Below are 17748 nucleotides of genomic sequence, written 5' to 3' on the forward strand. Positions count from 1 at the left end.
CTATAGCACCATAGCACTTTCCAAAAATTAAGGCCATGCTGGCCAAGGGTGCCTGGCCCAGTCTCCATGTCCCCTGGGGCGGCAGACAGGGCTGGGAGGAGAGGAGCCTGCTCTGGGTGACGGCGGGCTCCGGAGGACCTGTGCAGGCAGGATGCAGGAGCCTCGGGCTCAGAGGTTCAGGACCTGTGGGAGACCACGTGCCTCTGGGGCTCTGAGCACCACCGTGTGTTCTCCCGTCGGGGATGGGCGTCTCGGCGCAGACATCCGACACGTACACCTACTGGGATTTTAACCGTTCCGAAAGCTACGTGCCCCCCTCTCCCTGGGCTCGCCGGTCCCGCTTCCGTCCCTTGATCTGTCCAACAATTTAACGGTCCAGTTACAGACGGGATGTTAAGCCGGCTCCCCGGACCACAGCGGAGGTCACTCGGGCGTACTCACAGTTCCTATTTGGCAATCACGGCTCGGGGGCTGCCCCACTCTGCACCGTCCTAAAGCTGGCATCCGCTGTGGTGGCTCCAGGGTTCCTGAGACCCTCGAACAGAGCCCAACGTTTGAGAGCCTCCGAGATTGCCCTGGGTGACCTGGGGCCCCTGGAAGGTTGGGGTAGGTCAGACTCCATGATGCAGACAGAAGTGGATCTCCACGTACACGGACCTGCGTTTCAGGAGGGGACAGGGAGGCCACCGGCACTGGGAGAGCCTCTGGCATTTCACACACGTTAGAGCCTCTGTCCCACGGGCCAGTCTGAAGCGCCGTCTCTGTTCTTCGTAAGGCTGACCTCCTTCTCCCAGGAGCAGGTAAACCTGGGCATTTTGGTGCCATCACACAGGATTTACCTCGTGATAGCAAAGTGCAAGGAGGACTTGAGGCAGCCCTACAGAAAATAAATGGGAGCCTCCAAAATTTCAGCTGATGACATACAGTATGGGGGAGAAAACAAACACTATTAGGAAAATAAATAGTACCATGCACAGCTGTCCGGCAAATATGTCAGGGGGAAAAAAATGGTTGGGCAGGAAGGCAGCTTTTGGGAAGGCTGTAATAACATTTCTCCCTTGGTCGTTTCATGTGCCTTTGCAATCCTATCTGCAGGGCACTGAGGAAAACTCTGGATTCTCTTTGAAAATGAACAGTTGAGGGTTCTGAGAAGCCCGGCCAAGTCTGGTTCCTAGTTGGGGCGGGGGGGGTGCTCAGCCCGCCGTCCCCGGGCTGGGGCAGGAGTGGTCCCTCGGCCGACCTGGGGCAGGGGGGGCTGCGTGGCTGCGGGTCCCACCCGGATCTGCGTCCCGCTTCCAGGGCCTCCTGCTGGCGGCGCCCCGAGTTACGGCGGGGCCGCTGCAGGTGCTCGGGGACACACGGGTCCAGTCCCGGGCCGCTGGGCGCCCAGTCCCCGAGCACGCCGTCCTCGCCCGCCCCGGAGCCAGCTTCGAGAGGCACGTTCTTTCTGGCCAGACGTCGCTGCCCCGGTAGGAAGCCCTCGGCCCGGCCACAGCCTCCCTCCCGCGGCGCCCCGGCCCGCAGCGCGGCGAGCTCCTGACCCGAGGCCCGTGCCCGCCCTGCCTGTGCCCAGGCCCCTCTCCCGCGCCCTCCTAGCAATGGGCCGCTCCGGTCGGGAGCTCCGGCGCATCACGCCCGTGCCCAGGACCCGCGGAGGCCGGGCGCAGGGGTCTCCGCAGCGGCTTCTTCCCACCCCCCCGGGGCAGGCAGGTGCTCTCCAAACGGAGGATGCGCTTAGCACGTCGCCTACCCTACGTGTCCGCCGGCCGTTCCCGGGATGACCACACGCCTGCAACGGCTGAGGGTGGAAGAGGGCTTCCCTCTGAGCAGAAAGTGCACTGATGCAGAAAGGAACGCTCAGGGACGTGACTGCTCTGCACTCTGCACCCAGGACCAGGACTGGTCCTAGAAGGCATTTCAGAGAGAAGCACCTTATTTTCCACGTAGGCGGAGGCCCTGGCTTCAGGCCTCCACCGGGCTTGTCCTCGAAGCCTGCACGCTGCCCCCCGCCCGGTTAGCCGTCCGAGTGGGTGCATTTTCCCTAATCTCCTCCTTCAGAATCGCGGCCGAAGCCCACCACCTCTCCCGCCCTATGTCTCTCCCTGAGCACAGGCCCTCTGCAAGCCTCGCGGAGTCCATGAGCCCCCTTCTCAGGAAAGGACATGTGCCACGTTATGGGGACGTTAGGGAACAAGATCCAGGGATGAGTCTGACAACGATGCGGTGCTGAGTCCAAGGGATGGCTTGAGGTCTCGTGACAAAACCAGCTACAATTGCTATTGAGGACAAAGCCAGGGGTACTGACCACGGTCGCTCATGGCCGAGCCCCGGTTATAGGACGGGCCGGATTTCAGTTACAGTTTGGTGAAGAACGAAGATGTATTTTTCTCCATCGAAGTTCACGGACCCCTTGAATTCTGTGCATGGACCTCAGGTTAAGAACCTCGGCCCCAGAGGGAACCTGGGAGCCAGTCCATGCGTAGGAGGGATGTTTTGAAAGGTCTAATTAGGTCTCTTGAAAATACACATTCCGGGAAGACAATCTACCACACAAATTCCATAAGCACCCAAGAGTTAAAAACCATAATTCTGGAATGTTCTGAAAGCTGCTCGTGCGTGATAGGGACCGACCGTGACTTTCACGGGGCGGGCGGGGGGTGCGGGGGGTCTGTCGGTCAGTGTGTAGACAGGCTGCCGCTGGGCAGGAAGGACAAATCCTGCGCACTGAGACAGACTCAGACCCTGGCAAAGACACTGGGGTGTTCCCCGTGGACACCCTGGCCGGTCAGCACAATGCTAATCCCGAAAGTATTAAGTTTTAGTTATTGAAGGAAGTCGCCCAGGGGACCGACGGAGCCACAGACGTGAAACAGAAAAATCCTGGGAGTTGGTGCGACCCTGGAATTTTACAGATTAAGGATGGTAGAGCTCAATTTAAAATGAGAGGTGATCTGCCCGAGCCCCCACAGAGTGGGGCTGATCTAGCTAATGCCGTAAAGAATAAATGATCAAATAAATGAATAAAAATAAAAATCACAAAATGAAGGGATTTGAGCAAATCCTGACCTAAAGCAGAGGAAGTCTGTGTTCCTCTCTCATCATCCTCTTACTTAAATTCTGATTTCTCTGTGTTTTGTGATTTGATGGACCTTTCATGTGTCCAGTATCTCTTACTTGGAATATTGAGGTGGATATTTTGTTTAACAGATCAACTGTCACGAGTCCCAGGAGCTGATATTCCCGCCACGATTTAAGAAAATGCGACCTTCCATTCAACGGTTTTCAAAAGAAAGAAAAAAAAAAACCCAAATCAAGAAATACCAAGGGAACTGTTTTCCCTCTGAAGAGGCAAAAAAGGGATTTACAAGAGCGAGACTTCTTTTTCCTCTTTGTTTGTAATAACAAAAATAAACCAAAGTCCTGACATATTTGCAGTATTTTTATTCCTAAAGGAAAAAACAGGAACTTTCATTGTACTTTAAAGTTATTACTCCCAGATATTTCACCAGCTAAGCACTGTGCGGCCCGTCTCGGACGCGAGAGACCCGCGTGTCTCTCTAGGAAATGCTCCCTCCGGGTGGTGCCTCTGGCACACTCGGGGGTCCTGTGAATGATCAGCCTCCCCGGGGGGGTCTGCAGCCCGCAGCCCTGGTTGGACAGCACACACCATGCCGGGAATGTTCCTGTTGTGTGGCTAGTGACCCCCCTACAGGAAGATAACAGACAAGCCAGGAGGGCGGAGCAGCTTGCTGCACATGTCCTGGCTGCTCTTATCAACTTATCATATAAGGAAAGGAAAGGATGCTCGTCCCGACACAATTTAGGGAACGAGGAAAACAAAGAGGCACTCACGCCGGTCCGTGAAGGCAAGCGCAGGGCTCAGGAGCCGCGGCCGTCTGACAGCTGGCGGCAGGACAGACCCGCAGGAGGGGAGACGGCCCTAACAACCAAGCTCCTGCTGCAAGAGGAGGCAGGAGTCCCACTGATGGACGTGACAGCATGTCAGCAGAGCCCCGCATCTGAGAGGGCAGCCTAGGACCCGGAGCCCCAGTGCCTCGCGTCCCTATGTGCCTTCGCCTTTGCTAAGCTGCTGGCTGGTTTTTTTTTTTTGTTTTTTTGTTTTTTGTTTTTTGTTTTTTTTTTTTTTTTACTGAAAGACAGAAAGAATGTGGCAGATTGTTTTCTTTACTCTGAGCTGTGATCTTGTCCGAGCCGCAGCCTACAACAACTTTCGGAGAAGCATGGACAGCATCGGGAGAAGGCAGTATCAGGTTCAGCACGGGTCCTGCAGCTACACGTTCCTCCTGCCAGAAACAGACAACTGCCGCTCCCCCGGCTCCTACGTGCCCAACGCCGTGCAGAGGGACGCGCCTCTAGATTACGACGACTCGGTGCAGCGGCTCCAAGTGTTAGAGAACATCATGGAGAATAATACGCAGTGGCTAATTAAGGTAGGGAAACAATCATTTATTTCTACTTGGTGAAGAGCTGGAGCTGATCAGCTCAGTTTTCACAAACGCTCCCCTCCTCCTCCAAAAAAAAAAAAAGCAATTAGCACAGGAGAGAGATGGTGGCTAATACCTTCGAATGAATTGTCATTTCTTTTATTCTATGCCGGGCTGTAAAGTAGTCCTGGGTGCAGAGTGAAAGGATTATTTAAGAACACCAGGACCTGTAGAGAAAAATCCCTCTGAGTTCGGGATCTTTATTTAATAAAGCAGAGGAAGTGCACTTCTCCCTGCAAAACGTGTAGGCTGTGTTGTTTGTGTAAGTGGTTTAAGCTCAGTAACACCCCTTGCCAGGGATGTTATAAACCGGTGGCAGGCATGGGAGGGAAGCTGTGAGCAGCAGCAGCAGCGCCAGAGCCAGGAAAAACGTGACAATCATGCTAATTACTGATGCATAACGGATGGAGTAAAGTGCTTTACCAATTTCCTGAATTTATTTACTAAAATAGGTTGTGACTCTTGGTAAATGAAAGGAAATTAAATAAAGCAGACTTGATGTTTCTCAGAATCGGAGGGCTTTACCCCCCTGAAGGGTCTGTCTTGTATGTGGGGTGAGTTTTCCAAGCGTCCGGGGGAATGTGCAGGAGCCAGCCCGGGGCTCCCGCGGGCTGCGACGGTCCCCCACGTGGGACGGGCGCCGGGCACTCTCTGCAGCTGCGCTGTGACAAGACGGTCATGTTCTCTGGGCTCTGGTGACACGGTTTCACGGACGTTTCATAGAGACTTTAACCCCCAAAGCTCAGTTTTCCTTTCACAAGGAATCATTTTCTTCATGGAAAGCTCTTTATCCAAAACCCAAAGTCACCCCCACCCCCAATTTTTCCTGATACGGGCTATGCATATTCCGGAGGAGGCTTACACAAACTGTGTGAGTAGATGGATCACTGACGATCTTCGTGACATCACATCATGATGTCCGCACGCGGCACAGAAGGTGCCTCTCTGCACAGGCTAATTCTCTCCACTCAGGACGCTGTCCCAGAAAGAATTCCCAGCCTTTCATTTCACCATAAGCTTTCTGCTAGGATACTTTATCTTAATCTTAGAATAGATCTTGGCTCCGAATCTGTGTTTCTCATTAGCTGTCTTACCTTCAGAGAGGAAACGACCGAGTTAGGACTTGAGTCTGAGCCGGAATGAATGAGCGCCCTCAGCCACCAGAGCGGCCGCTTCAGTGCAGACACAGAAAACACAAACACTTATCAGAAAGGCCTGCTGTGTAGTACACAACTCATTACTAATGATCTTTGAAGGCACTGGCCCCCTCTGGGCAAATTCTCCCCCAGGTTTTCCTCTTTTCCTAAGGAGATTCCTGGGGTGTGTGCTTTAAAAATCTTCAATAATTCATACATGTGCACTTAAAAAAAAAAAAAAAGCTGTTCATTCACAGATGTACTTTAAAAAAAGTACACAGCAACACAGGTGAACATCCTCATCTGCCCGACTGGCAAGTCCTCTTTTAAACACTTGAGGAACCTGAAAGAATGTTTTGCCAAATGCAAGACTGCTAAACTGCATTTGCTTAATGAAACCCACAGTAAGTACACCTGAAAAACTGCATAGTCAAAGCTCATATTTCTTCCTTAGATAAACAACCCTCTTCTCTTGGATCTTTGAGATGCTATTTAAGGAAGGAAAGGGACAAGAGATTCTACATGGAGAAGCCAACATTTTTTCCCCCTTTCCTGGTTCAATTTGTAAATATTTGAACAGCAGCACAACGGCATTTCTAGATTTCTTTCTTTAGCTATCTACCTAAATTATCACCAAGAATGACGTCATGTTTATCTTTCCAAGGCTCAGCACCTGTTCACCTGGCCTATCTGGGTGATGTACACCTGAGAAGGACAGTTTGTGTTCACTCCCTCTGTTCACAGGCTTCTCATTTGGGCATGAAAGCCAAAAAAGCAAACACCAAAGCTGTTTAAAGTGGTTAAATGTAACCTCTTTGCTTGTTTTATGTTTCTGTGTTTTGTCACCTGTGATAATAAACACTGCTTTTCTCATAAGGGAGAAAATAATATATAATGGGATGATAGATAAGCCACAGGATTAAAGGTTCAACATCACAATCTAACACGTATTGTGAGACTATGCCAGAGAGAAAAAGCACAATTCTGTGTTTTTCTTTTTCTTTTGTTTCCCATATTTCCTTTAGGGCTTTTTTTTTTTTTTTTAGTGTTTTCATATTTTCTCTTTCTCCCTGACCAACACTAAAAATTAGGGAGGGGGTGTCTGTGGGAGGTGGCAGGGTGGGAAAACTGTAAGGAGCTTGGACTAAGAAAGCTGTTTTGCACATCATCAAAAGATGCCACTCTGCCCCTTTAATCTGCCAGGCAAAGGAAGTGTCAGACTCCTGAATGAGTGCAGAGTAATATGAATGGAACAATACAGGGAGGGCTCGCTTTCTGCTCCGTGGTTAAAACAAGGGCAAGATAAACGCATGAGAGTTTACTAAATACACCATGATGACCTAAAAAAAACCATTATATGTCACATTCCCTCTGCCCTGGTGATTTTAAACTCACTTTATAAAAACTGACAAATAACTTAGCAAAGTGGATTTTATCTTGCCTGGAGACTAATGTATTTTTCTTTTCCTATAAGAGGAAATAGGGAAAGGAAATAAACAATTATTTCACACTGGTGAATACCTCAAATTTATAAACAACTGCAAAGTCTATTGTGCTTTAAAACAGAATGTTTTGAAAAATAAAGCTAATGCCTCTTAAATTGATGTAAACATTTCCTCTTTTTTTTTAAATAAAAGTACAGAGTAGGCACTATAAACCTGAGTCTAGATGCTTTTCTTTCTCTAAAACTAATAAAAACATATCCTTTTAATAAGGTATGAGGAACTACTATTCTGCAGTGTACGTATAAGGGGACAATGCACTTCTGCTAAAAACAAAATTGCTGTCGATGGGAAAAACTGATGGTGAGAGGCTCAGGTGCACTCAGACCACCAGTCCCACCCCCATCCCTGCTGGGGGTCTGGGGGGTGGGGAATGGGGGAGTGTGTGTTTTATCACCCGTGGTTGCAAAACACTCCTTAGCTGTATATTCAAACCAAAAAAACCAGAGCTTAGCTCACTAAAGAAAAGAAAACCCCAAATCCTACAATATCTGTATCCAAAGGTTGACTGCAGTGCCAGAGCAGAACTCTATCTGTTGTATCTTGAATCATGAAACATGACTGTGTCCAGTATTAGCAGCAAATTTTGTGCATTCAGATAAGCTGAATAAAGCTCCTGTTTCAGATGGCAGGGAAATGGTTACTGTCGTTATTTAATCATATATAAACATCCTATAGTAAGGGATGAAGAGGTGATTAAAGTTTCACTATGGTAGAGGAAGTATAACACATTTAAGTTTGGAAAATGCAGGTATAATGTCTACTATATATTATGTAAGATATTTAGTACATTGTGTGCTTACTGTGTATGTTATATAAAATATACTAAATATTTAGCATATGTAGTATATGTTGTTTATATAAGATTTGCTTTCCATGGTCAAGTAGTCTCTGCTTATTAAATGGGGCTTTTGGCATGCTGAACTACGTAGGCACCACACTATGGGGAGATGATTATTTGCCTGCAGAGTTTAGAACTAGGAAATGGATCTGTAAGTAACTTCTATAGTGTCTTACTTCTTGTTTAGACACTAGGTGACCCATAAAGTCTCCACACTAAAGTTTGAAAATTGGGTTGTTTTAATCAATGTAGTTGTTTACAGTTTACAAACAGGTCGTGATCCAAAAGTTGGGACCCAGGCATCCCAACACTGAATCACTTTAAAGCACTCCCCTCACCTTATCCCGTTTTGTCCCAAGACTATCTCTAGAGCACAGGCATGGTAGATATAATCCTATCTATTTGTAATCACTTATAAACATGGGTCAAGATAATATCAATGTGCTTTGCAGTTTGGAAGTCTTGTAGGGATTACCTAGATAGGAAAACAAACACGGAAAGGCACGTACACCGCCCCACCCCCCCACCCCTTGACAAAAAACAGAATTTTCCATGGGTCTGGAAAAAGTACAGAAAAACTGTTGGGAGAAGTGTGAATGAACATGAATGTAGTGCTATTTCTTAGCCCACTAACGTAAAGGAGTGAAATCCACTCTACCCCCTCCCAGTCCTTTTGGGCAGGAACCATTAAAGTTCATTTATTTGTTCAACAAATATTTATTGAAAGCCTCCGTGTGTCCTGGCAGCATTCTAGTGCTCGGAATAAATCAGTGAGGTGAAGTCAATGATGAAGGGTTTGGCCCTGGTGGGGACTTGCTGTGTTACACCATGGCCTTCCTGGGAGAACGCGTGTCAGGAGGCAGTAAGGACTACACAGAGTAGGTGAGTGACGAGAGAAAGACCTGGTGAAGGAGATCGGGGGCATTGGAGAGTGGAGGTGGCGGAGGGCTATATTAACAGTTTGGTCACTCCACTGAAACCTCTTTCATAAAAGGAAAATCAATACAAACTCCTTCTGAATGGTCATTTTTCCTTGTCACCAAGGTCACCCATGGTTATTATAGAAACTAGAACATGCAAAGAATGCACAAAGCACACACACTATGTATAATTCCATCATTCTGAAATAACCATCCTTAATATTTAATGCCTATAGATGCCTACACACACACACACACACACACACACACACACACAGGATTATTTTTAAATGTGCTATAAATATTGTAATATACACACTTATACCTACCTGATAACTTATAATTTTTTAAATTAAAAATTAAAAAAGAAAGTAGGTCTGGGAGGTTAAGTAACTTAGTTGACATCCGAAGTCAGCAATGCTGGTAATTCCCAGCACCTATGCATCCTGTGTGAGATAGCACAGGGCGGGCATCCCAGGGCAGGCCTCCGCACTGGAATCCCAGAGCACTTCAGCAGCCCTGGCACATGATGGCTACTGAGCAGACGGCCTTGTTACCAAATGTTTACCGGTAAGATGTGCCATTGTTTCTATGAGAATGGTGCCAAAGCTGCTAAGAAACAAAAACACAGTTGGGAATATCTTGTGTTTTGAGTAATTACCCCAAATTCCACTTTGTAGTTCAGAAGAGTAAAGGCAAATTCTTTGGTAACCAAGAGAAGGTGTATGCAGATTCCTATACACTGTACAGATAGTAACAACCCTTTTCTGGATGTTGCCCTCAGGTAACATCCTGAATTTCACAGTAACACTTGTAAGTTCAGACAAAGAAAATTCAGTCCCAGCAAAATAATGTAGGACCTGCTCCGTCCTCTATTTGAGTTTAAAACCATCCAGCATTCTACAGATGGGTATAAGCAAAAATACCTTGACGTCAGCATGGTAGTAATGGTTAAAATGAGACTGATCAATGATCTGATGTAATCAAAACCAGTAAAAAAAAAGTTTTTTTTCACAGATAGTGTTTTAGAATAAGAATTTTCAACATTTATTGGGATTAAAATGACTGTTTCACATATGGTCTGACAATAAAGGGATGAACTCTCCTCCACCACCTGAATTCTGAGTCAGGTATGCTAGCTGTCTGTAAATTAATAATTTAATTAGATATTTCCCCATGAAATCACCTTTCTTTCTTATCCTAATCTTGGCACGTACCAGCTGATGAAAGATGTGAAAACCTATTAAAATCCCCTGAGGAGTGGGTCTAATCCTTTTAACCATCATGGCTCCTTCAACCAGCTACAACCATTATCTTTGCCATTCAACTAGAACCTAATTAAAACCTCTGTGGGACCAGCCCCAGGGGGTGCCTGGGATGGTAATTACTTTGCTCCAAAATCAGCCTCAGTCTGCCCTTTGAGCAACTGCTCAGAGTCTATGAATTGCTTTTGAAATCTTTACATTAATCTGACAATTCAACAAAGTATCTGCATCCAATATTTAATATTTTTAAAAAACCAACAATCAAGCAAACTAAGTATATACATTAAGAATATAAGCTGATATTTATTACTACGTCATGTTACTTTTTCTGTGTGTGTGAACAATAGTGATTTTTAAAGAGAGGTCAAGATACATAGGTCTTAGAAAATACATTATTTTATCATGCTGACACAGTTTCTTTGAGAAAGTATCATTTTTATATGTGAATATTCATTCATAAGTTGTTGTTTTTTAGGTAGAGGATATTGGTTAAGTCTTAAAAGGAGGCAAGCATTCAACCTCTCCATTTCTCAATTTTGTCACATTCTGTCTAGACCATATTGACACATGTGCTCATCTGACCAGTCTTCTCCATGTGAGGGGAGCTGTTCCACCAGGGTGACTTAATCTGATCAGCCTGGGGACAGGACCTGCCATCCACATCTCCCTGTCTTAAGTACTGTCCTCTAGGATGGACAGGGGCACATTCAGGATGACTGCTCCAGCTAATGCCAGGAATGAAGGGTAGACCTGAATTGTGGACGAGCTTCTGTATCCCGCTAATTAACACTTGGTACTGGGCTCAAGACACTCCACCCTGGAGATTCCTACTTTGGCAGCCAAATGCACATCTTGGTAGTTAGACAGGTTCAAAGCAAAAAGGAGAAAAAAAAAAATGGGTCATGAAGTTTTCTGATTTCATGAATCCACAACAAGGAGGCCATACTCTTCAGTGTAACCTTCTGAATTATGTGGGACTCTGTAAAGGACAGTTCGTCTGATGGTCTTTCTGTTTCAAGATGGGCAAGAGGGACAAGGGAACCACTACTCCTCCTTGCCTGAGGAGCCTTTTGAGGGACAAGGAAGAGATGGGGGGAAAAAAAAAAAAACTGAGGTCATTCCAAAGGGTTTCATCTCTGGACCAAGCCAGCCCCAGAAATTCAGCCAACGTGGAACAAAGGGAATGCTATGTTCTGTTCATGTTCTCCTGAATTTGGAATAAAGGTATTTTATACCAAAAGAAGAGCTATCTTGGACACAGCTATTCAGATTCAAAGAGATCTGAGATCTAAAATAAATCATGTTTACATGTGAAGTCAATACTCTTACCGGTAGACAAGCATACCTTTGAGGTTACTTTCCAGTGCAATCAATCTGAAGCTATAGAATACCAGTTTTTTGTGTTTTTTTTTGTTCTTTCATTTGCTCCTCTTTATATGTAGCAAATGACTTTAAAGACTTATTTTTTTATTTTTTTAGAGCAGTTTTAGGTCACAGCAAAGTTGAGCTGAAGGTACAGAGATTTCTCATATACCTCCTGCCCCCACATCCCTGCATCGCTCCCTCAATTGTCAGCGACCCCCACACCAAATGGTGCATTTGTTACAACTGAGGCACTTACATTAACACACCATTAGTGCCCGGAGTCCACAGTTTACATCAGGGTTTACTCATGGTGTTGTACACCTACCGGTTTGGACAAATGTATCCACCTTTGTAGTGTCATGCGGAGTACTTCCACTGCCCTAAAAACCATCTGTGCTCCACCCATTCATCCCTCCCTTCCTCCAAACCTCTGGCAACCACTGATCTTTTTACTGTGTTCATACTTTTGCCTTTTCCAGAACGTCATATAGTTGGAATCATGCAACATGTAGCCTTTTCACTTAGGAAGGAACTTTTTTTTTTTTTTAGCACGATTCACTAAATTTGCTTAGTGACCCTTCCTTTGCCTTATTCAACTAAGTTAACTGGCTAAAACCCCCACTGTGTACTTCAGAAACATAAGGCTGCAGCAGGGACTTAAAGGGATTATGTGTTTCAAATAAGGGGATGAATGTGCAAAAGTGAGTTGGAAATTCTTAGATGCTACACTACTGCAGGGTTTATAATTACAATTAATTTTAATAACAATACCAGAAACACTTAACGAGATCTGTACCATATCTCACATTGAAGATCATAATTCCACTTGTTCTTATCAGGGCGAATGATCTGACCTTATACCTTTGAGTTGTACACCTCAAAGCGCACCTTTGCTCTGTAAGATAATGAATTTCCTTTCAACACGGAAAAGGACCATCGCAAGTGCATACGGAAATTATCTTTATATCACATGGCTGAGCATCTCTCTAGAAACACGGTGCTCTGAGATTGCCCACGGCATCTCCTCCCACACCTCCTGTCTATGTTGCTCCGTCATGCTCACAGATAAAGCTGTGGGGCCCATTAAACAGTCAAACTTTACTGTTAATGTATTTTTTTAATCATTTCAGCTTCCAATTAAGTTATAAGCAATGCTGCCCTCCTGTCCGTCTGTTTTTATAGAAGGCAGGAACTTAATACGGAAGGACAGTCCTCAAACTGCCTTCTGAGTGGCCATTCTGGAGTTAACTCGTCAACCCACATGTCCGGGTAAAAAAAAAAGAAAAAAAAAAAAAAAGATTCAAAATTCCTAAGAGGTATCATTTCCTCTGGGCTCCTGTAAGCGTTTTCTCTGCCATTAGATTTGTGGAATCAACAGATACTATCAATTCTTGGTTGTCTGCTTGATAATTATAAACATTAGTCTGAAGATAATTGGAATATTCCTTTGAGTTTTATTAACTACTATCTAGTCTCTGGAATCTTGGAAAATTATTACATACAGATGTAGCTTAAAACTTCCCTAAGCAAACTGGTCTTCTTAATGAGAAATTCTGGTGCAAAAATGCTGCTAGACCGAAGATATTTTGCTGAATAACATGAAATAATCAAATTCTGACCACAAGCTAATTATGTATGCTTAACCTTTGGTGCATGTATATGAAATTCCTTATTATTTTTAGTTACTAAGAAACAGATTGTTAAATTCACTAAGAAAATTTTAAAACTTATCCAGATTTAAACTTAACTGAAGTGTTACTAACAGGAATTCCTAACCATAATTGGTTTTAACCTAACTCTAACAGTAAAATGCTCTTAAAAACACCAATGGCTGGGATAATTAGGTGACATGTTAAAGAATCAAGATTAATCAGAACATCATTCCCTCAAATAAACATTGGTCATTTTGTGATGTGTGATTAATTGTCCATATTTTCAAATATGGTCCCCTTCTGGGTTACAACAGTAAATCCATATGTGCTTTCTCCTCTAATTGGACAATGTTTAATACACAGAACCTACTTATTACCACATGATTAGTCGGCCCCAAGCCATGAAGGTTGTACAGCCTCAACACACAGTGTTAGCGTGAAGAAAGTCGCCTCCCTTTACTGTTATTCCTTCCAAAATGCCATTACCATTCAAATAAGTGGTCTGTGGAGGAGAAAGACCTAGGGAAAACATTTGTTGAATACACAATGCTCTCTCCTTGAGCTGGGACCCTTTCTGTGTCCATCTCAGTTTTAAGAGACTCACACCCCTAAGTTGGTTGACCTAAGAGGTCGGCCACAGCGGCCGCGGAGACAGCCTAGCACCCTCGCTCACCTCTTCAAAAACGAGGGGGCTGTTGGCTCATGATTGTGATGCCAGCATTTTCCACTTGTTTGTTGAAAAAGCCTACAGAGCTCCTGCCAAAAGGAGAGCATTCATGTGACAGCAGTCAATACGGGTCAGAACGGACTAAGGCACTTTTTTCCCTTTGGCGGTGCCATGGAGTTGGTCGCTGCTGTCGATCGTCATTGCGACAGCAGCTGGCACACGTCACGCTTAGGTTGCAGTGACAAGCCCACTTAAGGTAGAAACTCTCTGTCTCCTTTACGGAAGAATCTCACGCTCTGAGTGGCATCACATGGTGCCCAGCTGACAAAGGCACAATCACGTTTATTTCTGAGCTTCTTAGAATAACACACATTCTCCAAGGATTTAAATAAAGGTGCGCACATCTTCCTGTGCGGGTCAGGAGAGTGGCAGGCTTCAAGGTGTCCCCCTGACACCTGCCGTTCGACCCTACGCACGACAGTCACACCCAAAGCAAAGCAGGCCCACAGCACGATAAGAGCAAACACGGGGAACGGGGATACAGAGAGAAGACCAGTTTGGGTGGATATTCGGATTTCCATGCCACCCCCGGAGGAAGGCGGAGATGCCAGGCTATGGAGACGCTAGGCTGTCAGCAGTATGTCTCCTTTCTAAGCCCTTTGATCAACGGCAGTGTTCCAACGCCTCCCAAGCTTTGCTTTTTTTTTTTTTTTTTTTCCACTCCCAGGCCTGGAACCTACACTAGCATAAATGGTAAAACCCAAAGGATTTAAAAACGTCCGTATGACGTTGTGTAAGTGCACATGGTAGCAGCCACCCTCAGCATCACGAAACTCAGCCAGAGAAGTCTGGAGACAATGGCCCGTACTTGGCTATGTGTCCCACGTAGGAAGGGATCCGTGAGCAGGCAGGTACAGGTGCTCAGCCTACCATGCCAGTCTTCCACGGACAGCCCCGTGGGAATAAGGGGTGGGCGAAATAAGCCTTAAAGAGCAGGACCTGAGTCCACGGGCGCGCGCACACGGCGGCCCAACACGCAGATGGACTCGCCTACCCCGCGGCATGGCCCACACTGAGCCATGGTCTGGAAGCACACGCTTCTCCTGTTGACCTGTCCTCAGAAGGTCAGGATTAGCCTGGCACTCGGTCACGATGCCTGTGCTACTTGCCTCACTTCCTCCCACCACGTAGGCTCTGGACCACCCCGCGTCAGCACAAGGACAGGGAGCCCAGACACAAGGGATTTTGGAAGAGAGAGCGGGAGGGAGCACATTCGCATAACTTCCACGGAGCGTATCGTGAGAACTGTCCTACTGTACCATCGGTTGTTGTCGACATCTCACTGTGCCGCGTGTAGAGTCCAACTTTGTCGTGTGTGTGTACAGGGCAAGACGCGGAGCATATAGGGTTTGGTGCAATCTGTGCCTTGAGGCTTCCGCTGGGGGGTCGGAGACCATGCCCCCCACCGGGAAGGGGCGCTACTTTCCCTCTTCCTCCCAAGGCTGCCACCCTTCTGCCCTCTGTCCCTGCAGGCTAATTGCACTAACTTTTAGATTTCATATAATTGGGGCAATACCATACATATTCTTTTTTTTTGGTCTGGTTGATTACTTCTCTGATCCGTCCTTGCTGTTGTACTAAAATCTGGCCCTCCCCACTACTGTGTAGTGTTTCATTTTAGGTGTGACACAATTTGTGTGCTCACTGTACGGTTATAGGTGGATATTTGTGTCCTTTTGTGAACGTCAACACTCCTTAATTGGACACGGCCGTGTACTATTTTTCCTGTACTGTGTCTCGGGAACCTCTGCGGTTGGCCCGACTGAAAGGCGCCTTGACTTGACTTCCAAGACCAATCTGCCTGCTAACGAAATCTACGCCGCGTGTGCCGGGGTGGGGGCTCTTCTTTGACGTGTACTTGGTGGCCTCCGTCATCGGAGGTTAACAAGAAGACAGAGTGGGGATAAAACAAAGGGTCTGTCCGGTAGCCATCCACCACTTTCTCTGGCCTTCCCGGTCTTCACCTCCTCCCTGACAACACCTCAATTTTCTAGCCGCATCGGAGAGAGGGGCTTCCACACGCAACTTTACAGACGAGAGCCTGCGTCTGGGAGCACCACGGTTTGTCCTTGGGATCCAATCTCTCTGTGACAGCATTATGCTTCAGTCTGTTTGGTTTAAGTCACCCCTGTGAAAACCCATAAGGTGCACTCCCCGTGCCATAGCCCAGCTCCTCTATCGTGGGGCCTGGCCTGACCCTGCTTCCTGGGCAGTTGCGGGACCGCGAAGACGTCCAGCCATGGAGACCCGAGAGCTGCTTTTCAGACGTGGGCCAGAGGAAAGCTCGCGGCCACTGGGCTTAAGGTTTAGTAAGAGGATTCACATCCCCGAGATTTTCAGTAAATTTCCTAGGGTGGCATGAACTTTCTCCCCAAAGCGTCCGTGCTCCGGGGAACTGATGGTGTAAGGGTCGAGGAAGAGGTCTGCACACACCTGAAGAACGCTGCGATGCAAGATAGGCATCCTGGGCCATCAAGTTCTCACTCTGACCTCCTTTGGCCAAAGGACTCCCAGAGCCACTGCAGCAGAGGCCAAGATTCCACTGGAACCAACCGCTCATCATCTGAATCCCACAGAGCAGCCAAATCTCCAGGGTAGGTCCTTCTGCCGAGGGACCTCAACAAAGATGCGAAGCCACAAAGCTTAAGCTGGCATGAAGGCCACGGCAGCCTGAAGCCAGACTCCCCCGGCCCAGGGGAGCTTCCAAGAACTCACTACCTCTGATACACTCAGCTGCTCACAGGAGTCAAGGCCACATCACAGCGCGACCGCAGTGCCTGGTCCCAAAGCGAGGGCGAGATGACTCACACTTGGTTGAAACAAACAGACCCTGACAACCGGAAAACCTCGCTGCGGCGCCTTTATTCCTGTGTGCCCCCCACCCTCAGTGCCGCTTCCCACATGGCCCCCCACCCTCAGTCCCGCTTCCTGCCTCTCCCCACCCTCATCCCCACTTCCTACTTGTCCTCCCACCCTCAGTCCCGCTTCCTGCCTCTCCTCCACCCTCATCCCCACTTCCTACTTGTCCTCCTACCCTCATCCCCACTTCCTACTTGTCCTCCCACCCTCATTCCCGCTTCCTGCCTCTCCCCCCACCCTCATTCCCACTTCCTACTTGTCCTCCCACCCTCATTCCCGCTTCCTGCCTCTCCCCACCCTCATCCCCACTTCCTACTTGTCCTCCCACCCTCAGTCCCGCTTCCTGCCTCTCCTCCACCCTCATCCCCACTTCCTACTTGTCCTCCCACCCTCATTCCCACTTCCTACTTGTCCTCCCCACCCTCATCCCCACTTCCTACTTGTCCTCCCACCCTCATTCCCGCTTCCTGCCTCTCCCCCCACCCTCATTCCCACTTCCTACTTGTCCTCCCACCCTCATCCCCACTTCCTACTTGTCCTCCCACCCTCATTCCCACTTCCTACTTGTCCTCCCACCCTCATTCCCACTTCCTACTTGTCCTCCCCACCCTCATCCCCACTTCCTACTTGTCCTCCCACCCTCATTCCCACTTCCTACTTGTCCTCCCCACCCTCATCCCCACTTCCTACTTGTCCTCCCACCCTCATTCCCGCTTCCTGCCTCTCCCCCCACCCTCATCCCCACTTCCTACTTGTCCTCCCACCCTCATTCCCGCTTCCTGCCTCTCCCCCCACCCTCATCCCCACTTCCTACTTGTCCTCCCACCCTCATTCCCACTTCCTACTTGTCCTCCCCACCCTCATCCCCACTTCCTACTTGTCCTCCCACCCTCATTCCCACTTCCTACTTGTCCTCCCCACCCTCATCCCCACTTCCTACTTGTCCTCCCACCCTCATTCCCGCTTCCTGCCTCTC

The 17748-nt window shown here is 47.6% G+C and overlaps 2 protein-coding genes across 7 annotated transcripts in view; one reads left to right on the top strand and one right to left on the bottom strand.

Moving 5' to 3' along the window:
• MCPH1 (microcephalin 1) overlaps positions 1-17748 on the bottom strand; it is a 233475-nt gene that overhangs the window by 67592 nt on the left and 148135 nt on the right. The window lies entirely within an intron of this gene.
• The window catches only part of ANGPT2 (angiopoietin 2), a 53033-nt gene continuing 38808 nt past the window's right edge, over positions 3524-17748 (top strand). The window contains exon 1 of the mRNA XM_049095297.1: positions 3524-4451. Coding sequence (XP_048951254.1) covers positions 4167-4451 — 285 coding nt within the window. The 5' untranslated portion in view covers positions 3524-4166. The remainder of the gene's footprint in view (positions 4452-17748) is intronic.

Source organism: Canis lupus, chromosome 16 (assembly GCF_003254725.2).
Source record: "Canis lupus dingo isolate Sandy chromosome 16, ASM325472v2, whole genome shotgun sequence".
Taxonomy (NCBI): Eukaryota; Metazoa; Chordata; class Mammalia; order Carnivora; family Canidae; genus Canis; species Canis lupus.